Raw genomic sequence first — 15,175 nt, 5'->3', positions numbered from 1 at the left:
GGTTTCTGTCTCTCGAATTCTCACGGACCTTTTCCTGTTTTGTTTGGTTTGGTCTGGTCACTACTGTACTCACAGATGTGAGCAGCAGCCTCACTGACTTTGGTTGTCTGCTCCATGCGCTTTCTGACTCCTTTTCATTTGCTTGTTCACTGGCTGAAGTCCTCTGCTAAACTCCTTCCCATTGACTTGACTGGTTAACTTGTTTTCTTCCTTTGGGCACAAGAAGTATATTCTAGGGATTAGCCAGATACAACATTTGAAAGTATTCCTCTCCTATTCTGTTATCTTTCAACTCTGTTGAATGTGTGTGTGTGTGTGTGTGTGTGTGTGTGAGAGAGAGAGAGAGAGAGAGAGAGAGAGAGAGAGGGAGAGAGAGAGAGAGAGAGTATGAGAGAGTATGTGTGTATGTCTGATGTGTACATGTGTGTTTAAATATGTATGTGTGTGTATATATATATATATATCTGTATATGTATAAATATATATATGTGTGTGTGTGTGTGTGTGTGCATGATCATATGTGTGTGTTGCAACATCCCAAACCCACAGCCTCACACACACCAGACAAGTACTCTACATTAAGTTATATCCCTGAACTAGTCATGTTCTTTGATACATAGAACTTTTAATTTCAGTGAAGTCCAATTTGCCTATTTTTTTTTTCTGTTGTTTCTTGTGCTTTGGGGGGCAGGCTCAGGAGATGACTACTAAACCCTAATGTTGTGAAGCCTTTCAAACTTCCATTTTCCTCTTTGAGTTTTAACTCATCTGTGCACACCTTGCCCACTGGAGTCCGTTTTTGTAGATAGAGTAAAGTGAGGTTCAGCAGCCCTTCTTCTGCACATGGATTTCCAGCACCATTCCTTGAACACTCTCTCCCTGGGTCAGTGGTTATAGCATCCTCACTGAGAACCCCATGGGCTTGCATGCAAGTCTTTATTCCTGAGGTTCCTCCCTGTCCCAGTGCTCTGAGCACCCGTCTTCACATGAGTACTATACCATCTATGTTTATACTGGTTTTTTTTTTAAGTCTGTTTTTGGAACCAGTATCTTCCAAGTTCTCTCTTGTCTTCGATTGTTTCATAAGAAAACAACACGTAAAATTTTCACTCTGTTTTCCTCTGATAGTACCACCTATAGCTGAAGATTAGCCCTGCTAATGATGTCAAAGGTCAAGGTATAGGATGCTCATTACCACAGGCCACCCCAGGCTGCCATTTTATAGCTCCATCTACTGTCTCCTGCCCCCACCAGCCCTGGAGCCCCACACCACTAACATGTTCTCCATTTCTATAGTCTGGTCGCTTCTAAAATTTTATGTAAATAGAATCGTCTGGATGTCCCCTTTGGGAGATTAGTTTTTTTTATTAAATTTGTTTTTATGGATATATAAAAACAGAAATTATACATATTAATGGGGTACCATGTGATGCAATTGGATGGAAATTCAGCCGAGTTCTTGTATAGCAGTCTGGGCAGTGCTTTATAAATATCTTAAAGAGAAGGGTGACATAGTCATAGCACCCTGACTTCTTGTACCTTCTAAACTGTGATACTGTGGTTTAAAAAGTAGCGTCACCAAGAAAGAAAGGTAGGTCTCAAAAGAAGCCAAGGTTTGCCTTCAACACTTCTCTACAGATTGCCCTTCTATGTTTGGAGAAAGGCATGTTGCTGAGACTGAAACATTAACTTTACGTACGTGTGACTCAGAGCAGAATCTCAAGTTTGGTTGGTAGGGAATGGTATGCCACCTGGCACAGGAGAGATTTCCTGTGCTCTCTCTGTGAAAGGCCACTGTCTTTCATTATCACATGAACATGAAACTTTCTGGTTTGCACGGTTGGTTCTCACGTCAAGTTTGTGTAGTAGACCCAACAGTTGAGGCAGAGAAGCCACCAAGAGCTTTTCTTGAATTCATCTGCCCACATCACCTCAGCACCAAATGCTTCCTGTGTGCTGGGCACCATCTGAGGCTCAGAGATGCTGAGCTAGAGTCAGTGCTTCCTACAGGAAGCGCTGAAGCATCTGCTATATGATGTCATGCTGAACTCCATGGATACTGCACGCAATATACAAATGAGTTAATCCTCTCTCAGGACATCAGCCCTGAGACTCTTTTCCATGAGAACACCCATAGCAGTACAAGATTTATATAATACGTATATGTATGTATAAGCAGAACCTGAAAGTACAAAAACTCAAAGCCTTGCTATGCACAGAGTCTTAGCTCTTAGTTTTTCTTGTTTATTTAAGCCCAGTACCTGATGGTTAAGCACAATCAGTGTGGTTGGTTAAGTCTTTGATGGATGCATTGATGGAAAGGACTTTTCAGCTTACCTTAGAGGGACAAGAAATACCTAGGCTCAACAAGACAGAGGAGTGAATATTCTTCATGAAGCAACTGCCATAAATAAGTGTAGTCATGGCCGGAAAATCCAGGAGACCTCAGTAGTTCAGTTTGTCTTGGCAGCAGAGGCAGGGGACAAATGATAGCATAGAAGGGTGAACAAGCTGGAGCCTGTGTGTGCTGGGATGTATACCTTTGGGGATTTTTGTCTTGCTTCTTCAGTGGCAATGCAAAGCTTTTCACTACATCTATTTTAGTATCAATTTGATCATCTGAGAATGTGGTGCTCAAAAGGGAGGACTCCTGGTTCAATCCCAGGACAGTCGGCTTCACATTCTCATGATCCTAAGACTTACTTGATCCAGGATACTGTGGTGGTTTGAATATGCTTGGCCCATGGGAAGTGGCACTACCTTGTTAGAGTAGGTGTGGCCTTGTTGGGAGAAGTGTGTCACTGTGTAGGCGGACTTTGAGGGCTTCTAGTGCTCAAGCCCCAACCAGTGTGGAAGAGACAGTCTCCTCCTGCTTGACTTCAGATCAGGATGTAGAACTCTCAGCCCCCTTTCCAGCACCATGTCTGCCTGGACACTGCCATACTTCCCACCATGATGATAATGAACTGAACCTCTAAAAGTGTAAGCCAGCCCCCTTTCATTGTTGTCCTTTATAAAAGTTGCCTTGGTCATGGTGTCTCTTCACAGCAATGGAAACCCTAAGACAGATACCCTGATCCAGGAACACCAGCCCTAATTTGTCAGGAGACTGAAGCAAAGAAAAGCATAGGCCCAGTAAAGAAGCCCCAGATTTCATCTGGCCTAGAACGAGGGCAGCCATCTGCTGTAAGACCAATCTTGATCTCTGCTTTCCTGAAGCCATGAGACGGCAAGTTCTGTCATCTGACTGGGTGACCATCTTTCCTTTCATTCCCTAACCGTCTTTCATCTGGTGCCCTTACCCAATGAGGGAAGCTGTAGCTGCCCTCCTGCCCACAGGGAAGGCTGTAATGATATGTGGTGAATTGTAGATGTTGTCTGGTTATGGTTTTTTGTTTTGTTGGTTGGCTGGTTAGGTTTTTTTTTGTTGTTGTTGTTGTTGATTTTGGTTTGGGGGGGTATTTGTTTTGTTTTTGTTTTATTCAAGACAGTGTCTCATTATGTAGCTCTGGCTGTCACTGTGTAGACTAGGAACTCAATATGTAGAGTAAAGTGGCCTCAGACTCAGAGATCCAACTGCTTCTGCCTCCAGAGTGCTGGGACTAAAGAGATGAACCACCATGCTTGGCCTCTTTGGCCATACTCATAATTCCTCGCAATATGTTTATCACTATAGGGAGGAAATCAACCATGTCAAGCTATGTCTCTGCTTCCCTCCATGACTTTTCAATGTGTGCTTTAATTTCTCATATAGACAGTACCAAATGGACCCTTTCAAGAACCTTGCCTTCAGAAGGAAAATTAAATTTAACACAGACTTTTGTTGGTTTGTTTATGAGTAGCTTCTATGGGCCTAGCACTGTTCTGCATTGAGTTCATTCACAGGATATTTGTTGAGCAGCAATTGTGTGTGTGTTGGGCAGGCACAATACAGACCCACATGGAGTTTGCACTGTCAAACTTAGAATGTTTTGGAATGAGGAAGTGAGATTCTTCGTTATAAAAAGAGTCAAACACTCATAACGGGAATAGAAGCCAAAAAGAATGTCAGCGTGGACTGAGTTGACTAGTGGCAGCTAATCTTTATCAGACCCTTGCCATATCCTGAACTCAGTGTCTGTTAATCTAAGCTTCACAATGCCACATTTTACAGGCATGGAAGTTTTACCTCAAAACCAAAATGTAGATAAGAAATTTGAACCCAGGTATCTGGATAGAGAATTTTCAGTTTTAACTACCACCCTACCTTAAATGACCTAAACTGAATAAGTGTTAAGCCACATAATATTATTGCTAAAACCCTCTCTGGAAGGGAGGAAACTCTTAAAGATAATGCAGGCTTTTCTCAGGATTAGACTATAACAGTCTGTCCCATCTGTGCGTCAGGCAGACGGGAGCTTATTCTCATGGGAGACGGGGAGGGAGAGGGGCATCTCAGGGTGAGGGCTATGAGAAAGAATGAGCCCCAGGATGGGCCAGGATGGCCAAAACAAGAGTGAGTCAACAAAAATCCAGTGTTCAAACTGAGTCTTGGGAGAAGGTGTGTTAGAAGCAGGGTTAAGAACTATGTTCTCTGGTCTCAGCATCCTGATCCTTCAGGCCTGATCTGAGGGGCTACATTCAGGATGAATGGCCAAGAGTAAGTTAGGGGGTAGCCTTGGCAGCTCCACCATGGGTTGTGTCAGCCTCATCTTAGAGTTAGTCCCCAGGTCACAGAAGCAAGTCTTAATCTCTCAGAAGAGAGCATGGATCTCTGAAAGTTTCCCACCTAAGTCCTGAGGCCCTGATGACCTTTGGCAGTTCCCAGTTCCCTGTTCCATCCCAAGTTCTCTTTTGCTGTACTGGGACTCCTATGAAGGGCTATCTCCTTAGGGGACTGAGCATCAAATACATCGTGAGGTGTTCATTGAACTCTCCCATTATTCTTTGATGGGATTGTATTCTGCTCTTTTCTTTCCATATCACATTCCCTTTTACACTTTCCCGTCTCCACGGCTGGTCACCACACCGCTCACTTTGTACATATGATTAATATATTACATCTGTCCTCTTCTCGGCCATTAATGAAGATGTTAAATAATTCTAAGCCAAATACTCACCCCCGTGGGGCCCCACAGGACACTTTCGTTTAATTAGTTGTATTACCTTTCATCTCTCTCATGTCCTTTGACTTCAGATGTCCTGCTGATTTTGAAGCCATGTGACTTTTCATCCTGTCCTGTTTGAACTAATTTCATGAGTGAAAATCTGAGAGATGTTTTACCAAGTGTTGACTTGGGTCCAGACCTACAGAGAGCTTCACTATGTTCTGATTTTTTTTCCCCTAACAGATTAATAGAGTATAGTTTGTTCTTAATAAACTGAGCCTTCTTAATGGACCTCTTTCCAATAGTCTTTTCTCTAAAAATGTCATGGCAATTTGAGTTATGTTGGTGTCAGACGTCACGCAAGGTGAGCCGTAGTTAGGATTTCTATTGCTGCAATACAATACTAAAGTGACTAAAAGCAAGCTGAGGAAGAAAGGGCTTATTTGGCCTACACTTCCAGGACACTGTTAGTCATTGAAGGAAGTCAGGACAGTAACTCAAGCAGGGCACTCCACTACCTGGCGGCAAAAGCTGATGCAGAGGGCATGAAGGGGTGCTGCTTACTGGCTTGCTCCTCATGGCTTGCTCAACCTGCTTTCTTACAGATGCCAGGACCACCAGCCCAGGGATTGCATGACCCACCATGGGCTGGGTGCTCCCCCATCAATCGCTAGTTAAGAAAACGCTCTACAGCTGGATCTTATTTAGGCAGTTTCTAAATTGAGGTTCCCTCCTGTCAGGTAATTCTAGCGTGTGTCAAGTTGACATAAGACCAGCAAGTACAAGTTGCTTGTGCCTTCAGAGTTGATCCTCTCAGACGTTTTCAAGGAGAACTGTTACAGGTGGTTATACACTTTCCAATATCTTATAACGGCTTAGTTTTTTGAAAAAAAGAAAAGAAAAGAAAAATAAACAGGCATCCTGCAAACTGCCTGATTAAGTACTTTCCAATATGCTATCCTAATACAAACAAATGAGAAACACCCCCCCCCTCTCTCTCTCTCTCTCTCTTTCTCTCTTTAAACAAAATAGTTAAAATTTACCATCACTTAAAAATAACCCCTGTCTCTAAAGTGGAACTCCCAGGAAGTGGACAGTTCAGAGGTTAATGGGTAGAAGGTGTTGGGCCAGGATGGTTACAGTCAGTGATGTCTAGATTTGATGCAGGGGAACCTTGGATATGGAAAGAAGGAAGACCCTCACTATAGGGGTGAGGAGGCCTGGCTGTATCCAGCCCAGTTATGGTTTTTAGCTTGAAGGGTTGGCTACATCATGTCAGGTTGTAAATTAACTTTAAATTAAAGTATCAAATAACATCTAAAGTATGGAGGGCAGAAAACATTATGGGAAAGATTGTTCTCTGGTCCTTTGTATTCATTTTATTTTTTAAAAAGTTAACAAATATTAAAGAAAAAAAACCTTTTAATGAATCCTCATATCCATGACGTACAGCTATGTAGCTGTGCTATCCTAAATTGTATATTTTCACAGTGGGGTCATGCCACTGATTGCTCTTTAGCCTCCTAACTCTGAGATTAAAAAAAAACTCTCCTGGAAAATAAAAGAGCTGATGCGACCCTCTTTGGAAGCAAACTGCAGGCACCTACTTCCATAAGAAGCCAGGCCTAGACTCGGTCCTCCATGGGCAATGTAAACTCCTCTAAACAATAAGATTGTCAAACGAAATGCTTTTGAGGTTGCAAGGCTCAAGGGGAAATAGGAAGTTAAAAGGATATCAGCCTCCGATGGTGTTTCTAGAGCCCTTAAAAGAGCAAAATGCACCTACCTTTGAAACAACAACTTTTTTCTTTACTAGTTACAAGGCTCTCTTATCTTGTACTATGAACAAGAAGTAGCATGTTCAAAAGCATGCTATCCTGTTTTACTATGGCAGACAACTACAGTATAAGTACAAGAAGCACCGAGAAAAAGACTTGGCTTCAGAGGACAAATAATGGACAGTTTACAATAGCGGAGAGGTATGACCAGGGAGCATCGCTCAGCGGGCAGCACACGGGGATGAGCACAGAAGTTACAGGCCCTGAATTCCGATCCCCTAAACCTAGGGAAAGCCAAACACAGGAAAAGCCAAGGGCAATAGCATGTATCTGTAACTCTAGCATTCCTAAGGTGAGATGGGAGGCAATGCAACTTGTACTGGCTGGTCTTATGTCAACTTGGCATATGCTAGAATTATCTGATGGAGAGAACCTCAATTTAGTCCCATGAGTATGTGAAGCATCAAACAAGGTGTAAGGTAAGGACCAATACCCTAGGCAGTTTTCTGACCTCTAACATACACATACACACAAACATATATATATACACACACAAACATATATATATACACACACATACACACACACACACACACATATATATATATACACAAACATACACACATATACACACAAACATACACACATATACACACAAACATACACACATATACACACAAACATATACACACAAACATACACACATATACACACAAATATATACATACAAACACACACATATATACACACACAAACATACACACATATACATACACAAACATATACATACAGACAAACATACAAGCGTGAGTGCACAAAGTTTAAAAAAAATTTAAACACACACATATCTTGCTTCTCTAATAAGACAGTGTGCTCTCTTGTAGAGCAGGGGATACAGATTTTTCTCTACAACAGTGGTTCTAAATCTTCCTAGTGCCGTGGCCCTTTAATATGTTCCTTATGTGGTGGTGACACTCAAACATAAAATTATTTCCATTGCTACCACATAACTGTAATTTGCTGCTGTGATGAATTGTAATGTAAATAGTTGTGTTTTCTGAGGGTCTTAAGCGACCTCTGTGAAAGGGTCCTTTGTCCTCCAATGGGGTTGTGACCCACAGGTTCAGGACTTCCATACTGCAAAGAACCTGGCAGTGTGTTTTGAGGCTGTGCCAGCTACACAGTCTCTGTTGTAATTAGCTAGAGATAATACACATACTTCTGGATAATGACATGTGACATGTGCTGTTATATGTTTGAAATTCTATTCTCCTTTTGACATTTTTTTCCATAGGACATCCAAAAACAGCAGACAGGATTTGACCCTGGGTCTGAAGTTTCCTAGCCCTTGATCTGCCCCCCACCACATACCATGCCTACCTTTACCTAGCAGCTGCTGGTCTAGTGATCAGTAAGTACTTGATCACTTGGCTGTCACCTACAAAGCTAAACAGCAAGTCTTCTTATAACACACACTTGACATTTGCAAGGGATTTATCTTGAAGTCGTTGCTAATCCCCATCCCAAGTACCACTCTAGGAGATAATTCCAACACCACCCCCCATAAAATGCAGTCAAGTATAACAGAATAATTAAAGTGACCCTTTCAGGCACGTAGTGGTTCAATAAATAAATACAGGGCTAACGTTCTTTTTAAGGTGATTAAAATAAAGTCCACCACAGGAATCAATTCCCTGATGCATTACATCATCACCACGATGACATTAATAATGGATTTATCAGAATCTGCAAAATCAATCCACGGTGATAATGAGTAGTGGCTGCTCTGCCAAATAGCCCCTGGGTTTGTCAGGAGAGCAGGGTGAGAGGTTGCTCCTACCAGGCGGATGGTCAGCGTGGCAGCCGACCACATTCTGTCACCCGGACCAGCAGGAGATGGGCAGGCGCGAGACATCACAGAAGCTGGACCAGTGACTCAGTGTCCTCCTGATAGACGTCATCCAACAAGCAGCTGATCTCTACATTTGTGCTTTGGCCCAGTGTGGCATGATGAGGCTTCTCTGAACTCTTAGGCCACTTTCAAATGGGAAGAGTGTGACTGTGGAGTCTCTGTATGCTAAGACCTGCCATGCTTTATGTCAGCCAGAGTCTTGGAATGGAGAGAATCTACAAAAGAACCTCCATGATCAGAATGGACGATGGTAGCACTTGGGGAAGAGGTGCACAAGGCACCTGGGTTGTTTTTGTCTTGCAAGGGGGGAAACGAGAGCCCGAAGGGATGGCTCAGTGGTTAAGAATAATTCTCGCTCTTGCAGAGGATCCAGTCCAAGTTCAAATCTCTGCACTAATGTCAGATGTGTCACAACAGCCTGTCATTTTAATTCCGGACAACACCTTCCTCTGGCCCCTGAAGCAGCTGCTCACACATGCATCTAAATTAAAATAAACCTTTAGAAGAGAAGGGAGATGATTCCTGCCTCCTCTAGGATTTGTAGGGGAAACTGATTAGATCTTGCAAATAGAGGAGAAGCTCAGAGAGATGGCCTGAGTGCTAGGGAAGTTAGGTAGCATGTAACTCCACAGGACTCAGTTTTGATTATAGCCCAGAGAAAGCGAGAGACTGGGTCACAGAGGTTACACGAATGTTCACAATGCCTAACTTTTCCATACGGGAGTGGCTCAACATTCTTAAGACACCCTGTCCTCCGCATTGAAACAAACAAACAAAAAATATGGACTCCTTCCTAGAGAATTAAATTCCTCTGTATTGACATTTGTATTGACGGAACAATGAGTCCGTGTGAGCCTCCGCTGGGGAGACCACTTCCCTTCCCTTCCCTGGGCTTGAGCATCATGGGCCTCAGGAGAGGGAAAGGCAGGGGGCTCTTTCTCAACTCGAATGACAGCTCACGCCTCAGATGGAATATCCGGGCTCTTCAACTGTGTTTTCAACTGTCTTGTGAGACAAAGACTAATTGGTTTGACCCCATGCTGTCACATGTTGAGAGACACGAATCTTCAGCCCTCTTCCTTGAATTCATTGATTTCATTAAATGCTGTCTGCTTGTGTTTGCAAAATGTAATTTCCTAGTGAGTTCTTCGAACCGCAACACATCAACAGATTTCGTGAAAGTGTGTGTGTGTGTGTGTGTGTGTGTGTGTGTGTGTGTGTGTGTGTGTGGACACATGTGCACACACGAGAGAGAGAGAGAGAGAGAGAGAGAGAGAGAGAGAGAGAGAGAGAGAGAGAGAGAAACAGTGCCATTTTGTAGCTTTGATCTGCTGTTTTAATCTCTTATTTCCAATAGGTCTTCTACATTAAGGCCATTGAGCCACAAAAAATATCAACCTTAGGGAAAAGCAATGTGATTGTTACTGGAGCAAACTTCACCCAGGCGTCAAATATCACCATGATCCTGCGAGGAACCAGTACCTGCGAGAGGGATGTGTAAGTTGAAGCACTAACAACCGATCTTTGGTAAAGTTAGAAACCTACGCTAAAGCAGTGTTAGTAGGCCTTGGTGCTTTCTGTAGTCAAATGGCATTTAAGTATTTTATACATCAAAATTATAGTAAGTAAATTATAATAAGTAAAATCTTTAATGATTCATTTGACATTCAGGTGGGAGACTCTGGCCTGTGTTACATCCTCAGTCAAAACCAGTTTCAGGATGTTGCCAGTGGGAGCCTTGATTGGCTTTTAAAGCAGAGTCAAGTGTATGTAGAAAGGAACTAACTTAGAATTATAGACATGAACTTTGGAAACGGATGGATGGAGAGCGTGCTACCTGAAGTTGAAAAGGAAAAATGGAAGTAGAAATGTTGTTCACTGTAGCTTTCTTCTCTCGACTGGCTTGGTTTTCATTTCAAATAATTAAATTACTAGGGCATATAATAGTAGTTAAAAAAAACCCACCCCCAAACAAATATCAGATGAAGTACCCCTTAAAGATAATGATACCTGTGGTTCTTTTTATCCTAGCAATGAAAAACATATCCAGTGTTTGTTCATTAATATTCTTAGGTGAATGATAACACCTTCCCAGGGGGGATAATACTAACATTATGTAATAATAACACCGTGACAGATAACTTTAGTTTTCTGCTTGTTGACTCTTATAAGTTTGGGTTAATTTGAAGTTTAAAAGAAAATGTTTCAGTCTATATGAACCATAATACTGAGCTAATTCTCCTCATGGAAATGCATTTAAGACAGTCTGCTGAAGCGTGATGTTTTGGTTTTTTAACTACCAAAACAGACTTGTACAGTGCTGTAATCTGCCATGCCTATTTAGTGAACTTTCTGTTTTAATTCACTGGCTGCACATCGCTGCATCCCACCTCCACTTACTGCAGTAAATCTGGGATACCCATGATCTCGATGGGGGAAAGATACCCATCAGTGGCTTTCCTCTATACCAGAGTGAATCAACACACATTAAAGCCTGTATCTATGCAACCTGGGTTGCTTATGTGCACCATTTATCCTGGCTAAATACCTTATAGCAAAGATCTTTCATTTTGTGTGGTGAAATCTGTGACGTTAGACACCTGTGCGCTCAATGAAGGGCAATCAGCTTCGCTGCAAAATAAGTCGTTTTTGGAGCATTACCCTGTTTCTGGCTCTTTATGCTCTCATTTCCATTCTGAATGTGTCTTGAGAAGCCACAGTTATTAAATTAAATGACTAAGAGCTCTTTCTGCATGGAGCATTCTACTAACCACATCTGCATGGTGAACCCAGGTTCACAAGCAGGCAACGTAATAACGCAGTTAATCTTGTACCCGAATCCATGGTGAAATCCCAAACCCTGTTCATGGAAACTTTGTAAGTGAATGGCTATTTTTTTTTTAAGAGAAAAAGACAAGCCTAGTAGCAGAATGATCTATATCCCCACCCCTCACCTTCCAAAGTGTATAAGCACATTTGTGTTTTAATGATTTGAGCATGGACTTCCTAGAGCTTCTCTTTAGAAGCCTTAAAGATATACATCTGGGGCAGGACACATGCAAACAGACTCCAGTACCTTTCAAATTCACTTTCTTGTAAGGTGTGGTGACGGTACTAGGGTTAACAACCACACACAGAATATCCCTTCAGTAGTAAAACCAGACCCTTCTGTAGCCTCATTAAGCTGAGCAGGTGGCAAATACAACTTGATCTAAATGTGTGCTTTAGAGACTCATAGACATTAGAGTCGCTGATAGTTTCAGAGGGGATGTCACAGACGGCTTTGATTTGATTGATGAGGGCCATCAGGAGTGTATAGGACAGTCCCAGCCAATCCCTGGTCTGGAAGTCCCTGAGGGGCACCAGCCTTGTGTCCTTTGATTCTAAGACGTCAGGGTTCCTGAAGCAGGTTCCCCTCTCTTTGAAGGGGAGAATTCCCAGGTCCGTTTGGGGGAGGGGGGGGGTCATACTTTCCTGTGCTTGATTAAAACTGCTTCTTCTTCTTCTTAAAAAAAAGCTTTTAATTATGGAAATGACAGCTCATATATAAGAAAGATGCATATAAATAAGGCTCTTTATAAACTTAAAAGTTTTGGACATTCTCCCAATTTTATTTCATCTTTTTCTATTGCTTCTCCCCCCTTCATGCCCCCCTCCCCCATGGAGGCGGCAGGGGCAGAAGACATACACTGTGGCTGGAGTGTCTTCCAATCAAATCCTGGTGCCACGTTGTTTCGTGGACCCGTCAATGTGTCTCTGACAGAGTAGTGCCAATGTTAACCTTAATTTCTTCATTTAGTGTGATGCCCCTCCTTGCCCTGGTCCATTAGGACCTCTGAGGGCAAAGGAAGCTGCTTCTTCATTTTCCCCTTCTAAGGGGGAATGCGGATCAGAGAGAGAGACACACAGAAGAAAGAGGAACCCAGCCTTAGAGAGCCAGACCCAACAGGCGGCCCTTGACTAGTCCGCCTCTCGAAACTGTTCTTGACCATCTTCGAGTGCAATTCATGGGTCGTCACCTTGAGCAATCAACTGTGCTAAGTGTCTGTGTCATGTAAGAGTTCCTTTCATGACCCCTTTCTAGGATCCGGGTTAGCCATGTGCTAAATGACACGCATATGAAATTCTCACTTCCATCAAGCCGCAAAGAAATGAAAGACGTTTGCATCCAGTTTGACGGTGGGACCTGCTCGTCTGCAGGGGCTCTGTCCTACATTGCTCTGCCACATTGTTCCCTGATAGTTCCTGCCACCACCTGGATCAGGTACTGTCTGGATCCACAGAGGGCTTCTCTTCTTCCGGTGAAGGGTGATGTACATAAGATCATGGCGATGGTAGTTGCACCTAAATTTTCCTCTTGGTGTTCCTCCTAGGAATTATTTCTAGAAAACTGCTCCTGTCTGACCACAAGGACTGTGAGCATAGCCTGTTTTTATTTCACCATGGCTACTAGGAAACTCACAGCTCAAACGTTTTGTTCAACCACAATGACTGTTCTTAGCCCAGGTTGCTGTGGCCTTCTGTGTCACCTGCCTTCCCCATTCGTGATGTAAGACTCCCCACTCACAGGTTTCACTTGCTAACTTTTAGACTCAGCTGCTTTGAATGCTTTGGGGGAAATACTGGAGCCTGCGTGGAGCCTCTACATTTCAAAGGTCCTGTTTGAGGGTTAAAAAACTCCAAAATAAACTCTTTGAGATGAATACAATATATTAATGGGGAAAAATGTCTCTCTCTAGTCAAATTTAAATTCACATTTAGGTTCTGGTGTATAACCCCAACGAGATTTTCTTCATCTCACACGAAGTTAACTTTTCACGTACCTTTCGAGATAAAACCACAGACAAAGCAATGAGGGAAAATAAATTGGAAGGAAAAAGAGACAAAACATCTCCTGTACTCTTACTTGAGATGACCTTGGGAAGCAGCTGGGTTTGCTCAACTGTGATAATAGAAGTCAGACCGGACAGCTTAGACAGCCGAAATGGGAGTTCCTCCAGGTTGTACGTCTCCGAGGTGGGAGGAAGTTTAGCCCCTTGCAAGGCAGCGTCTTGCAGAGTTTTCAGGCAGCTGTCTCTCCCCTGTCCCTCCATCTAAGACTGTGCCCTAAGCTTTTTCAGAATGCCATCAGTCACTCCAGTGAATGCCCTGAATTTCCATTACCTCTTTAATGACCTTAATCTCAGGTATGGTTTAGTGGTAAAATACTGCCTAGCATTTGCCTATTCCCCACCTCCACCCCCAATCTCTCTATCTTCAGCCTTCTTCTGAGTCAGGGCTTCCCCATGCAAACTTTGCAGCCCATTGGAGTGGCATAGGGAAGACTGAGATTTCAAAAGCAAGGCTCTTACCTGCAACCCTCCGCTCTGAGATTAAGTATGCCCTATGTATAAGTAGTAACCCGGATGTGGCACTCACCACATAGTCATGGTATAGCTGCTGACCTGGTTAAACCTTACAAAAACTCTGAGAACCCAACGGTGGGTTGTCCCTTTGGCAGGGGTGAACCAAGGCACGGCTGCAGTTCAAGCAATATACGTAGCTCCCTGAGAGCTGGGCCCAGGATGCGTGGTTTCTACCACAATACTCTGCTTCCTCCTCATCAAATGGCTGCCTGTCACCATGATTGTGCTGAGCCCCTGAGTCTCAGTGCTCCTCATCCTTGAGCAAGAAGGAGGAGGTGCCACCATCTGGAATCAGGAGAAGATGTTTGGGTTGGTTTTCTTAAAATTGAGGCAGATTGTCAAGTGGCCATACAGTGTCTGGGGTGGACCTGCCACCCCAGAACAAGTGTCTGGTGACCCATGAGAATAACCAGAGCTGTAGGCAGCTGTTTCTTTCACACTGGGTGACCACTCCGATGTTATCTGGTGACACCTTGAGACTAGGTGAAATCACTGTTTGGTTTTGGTGAGATTTGTGTACCTTCCCCGTACACTGAAATCCCATATCTTAAACAAGAATACAAACTTCTAAGGTCACTCGCCATTTTAGCTTGTCCACCTATCGTGTGTTCCCTGTTTCCCTCTAAATAAATAAACTATAAATAAAATATAATTGGTGGGTTAGAGGGTTTGGTCGTGGAAATTGTGAGAGCGGGTCATCTTCTCATAGATTAAACTGTAATCAAATGAGATTTTTGTCCCGTGAAATGCTTCCAAGGTACAGCAGATGATCTGGTTATGTGTGGCGAAAGACCACAAGAAAGCTCCGATTCTATTAAAGAATTTGGGCACTTTCCCAGAACTGAAACGGGGCTGACCTGTATTTTTTTATATGTATGTCTTAGAAACCATGAGTCTGCAGCCAGTACCATTTAAAGACTTCTAAAATTATCAACGTCTTTTAAATTGAAATTGGTTCCTTGTCTCCCAAATATGACCGAGCTTAACATTAAT

The 15,175-nt window shown here is 43.0% G+C and overlaps 1 protein-coding gene across 2 annotated transcripts in view; it reads left to right on the top strand.

Moving 5' to 3' along the window:
- The window catches only part of Plxnc1 (plexin C1), a 154,150-nt gene that overhangs the window by 82,153 nt on the left and 56,822 nt on the right, over nucleotides 1-15,175 (top strand). For both annotated transcript variants that reach the window (NM_018797.3, XM_030245180.1), the window contains exons 10-11: nucleotides 10,135-10,274; nucleotides 12,862-13,041. In NM_018797.3, coding sequence (NP_061267.1) covers nucleotides 10,135-10,274; nucleotides 12,862-13,041 — 320 coding nt within the window. The remainder of the gene's footprint in view (nucleotides 1-10,134; nucleotides 10,275-12,861; nucleotides 13,042-15,175) is intronic.

The sequence above is a fragment of the Mus musculus genome, chromosome 10 (genome assembly GCF_000001635.26).
Source record: "Mus musculus strain C57BL/6J chromosome 10, GRCm38.p6 C57BL/6J".
NCBI lineage: Eukaryota > Metazoa > Chordata > Mammalia > Rodentia > Muridae > Mus > Mus musculus.
The sequence above is the reverse complement of the archived record's forward strand: the minus strand, read 5'-3'. Positions and strand labels throughout refer to the sequence as shown.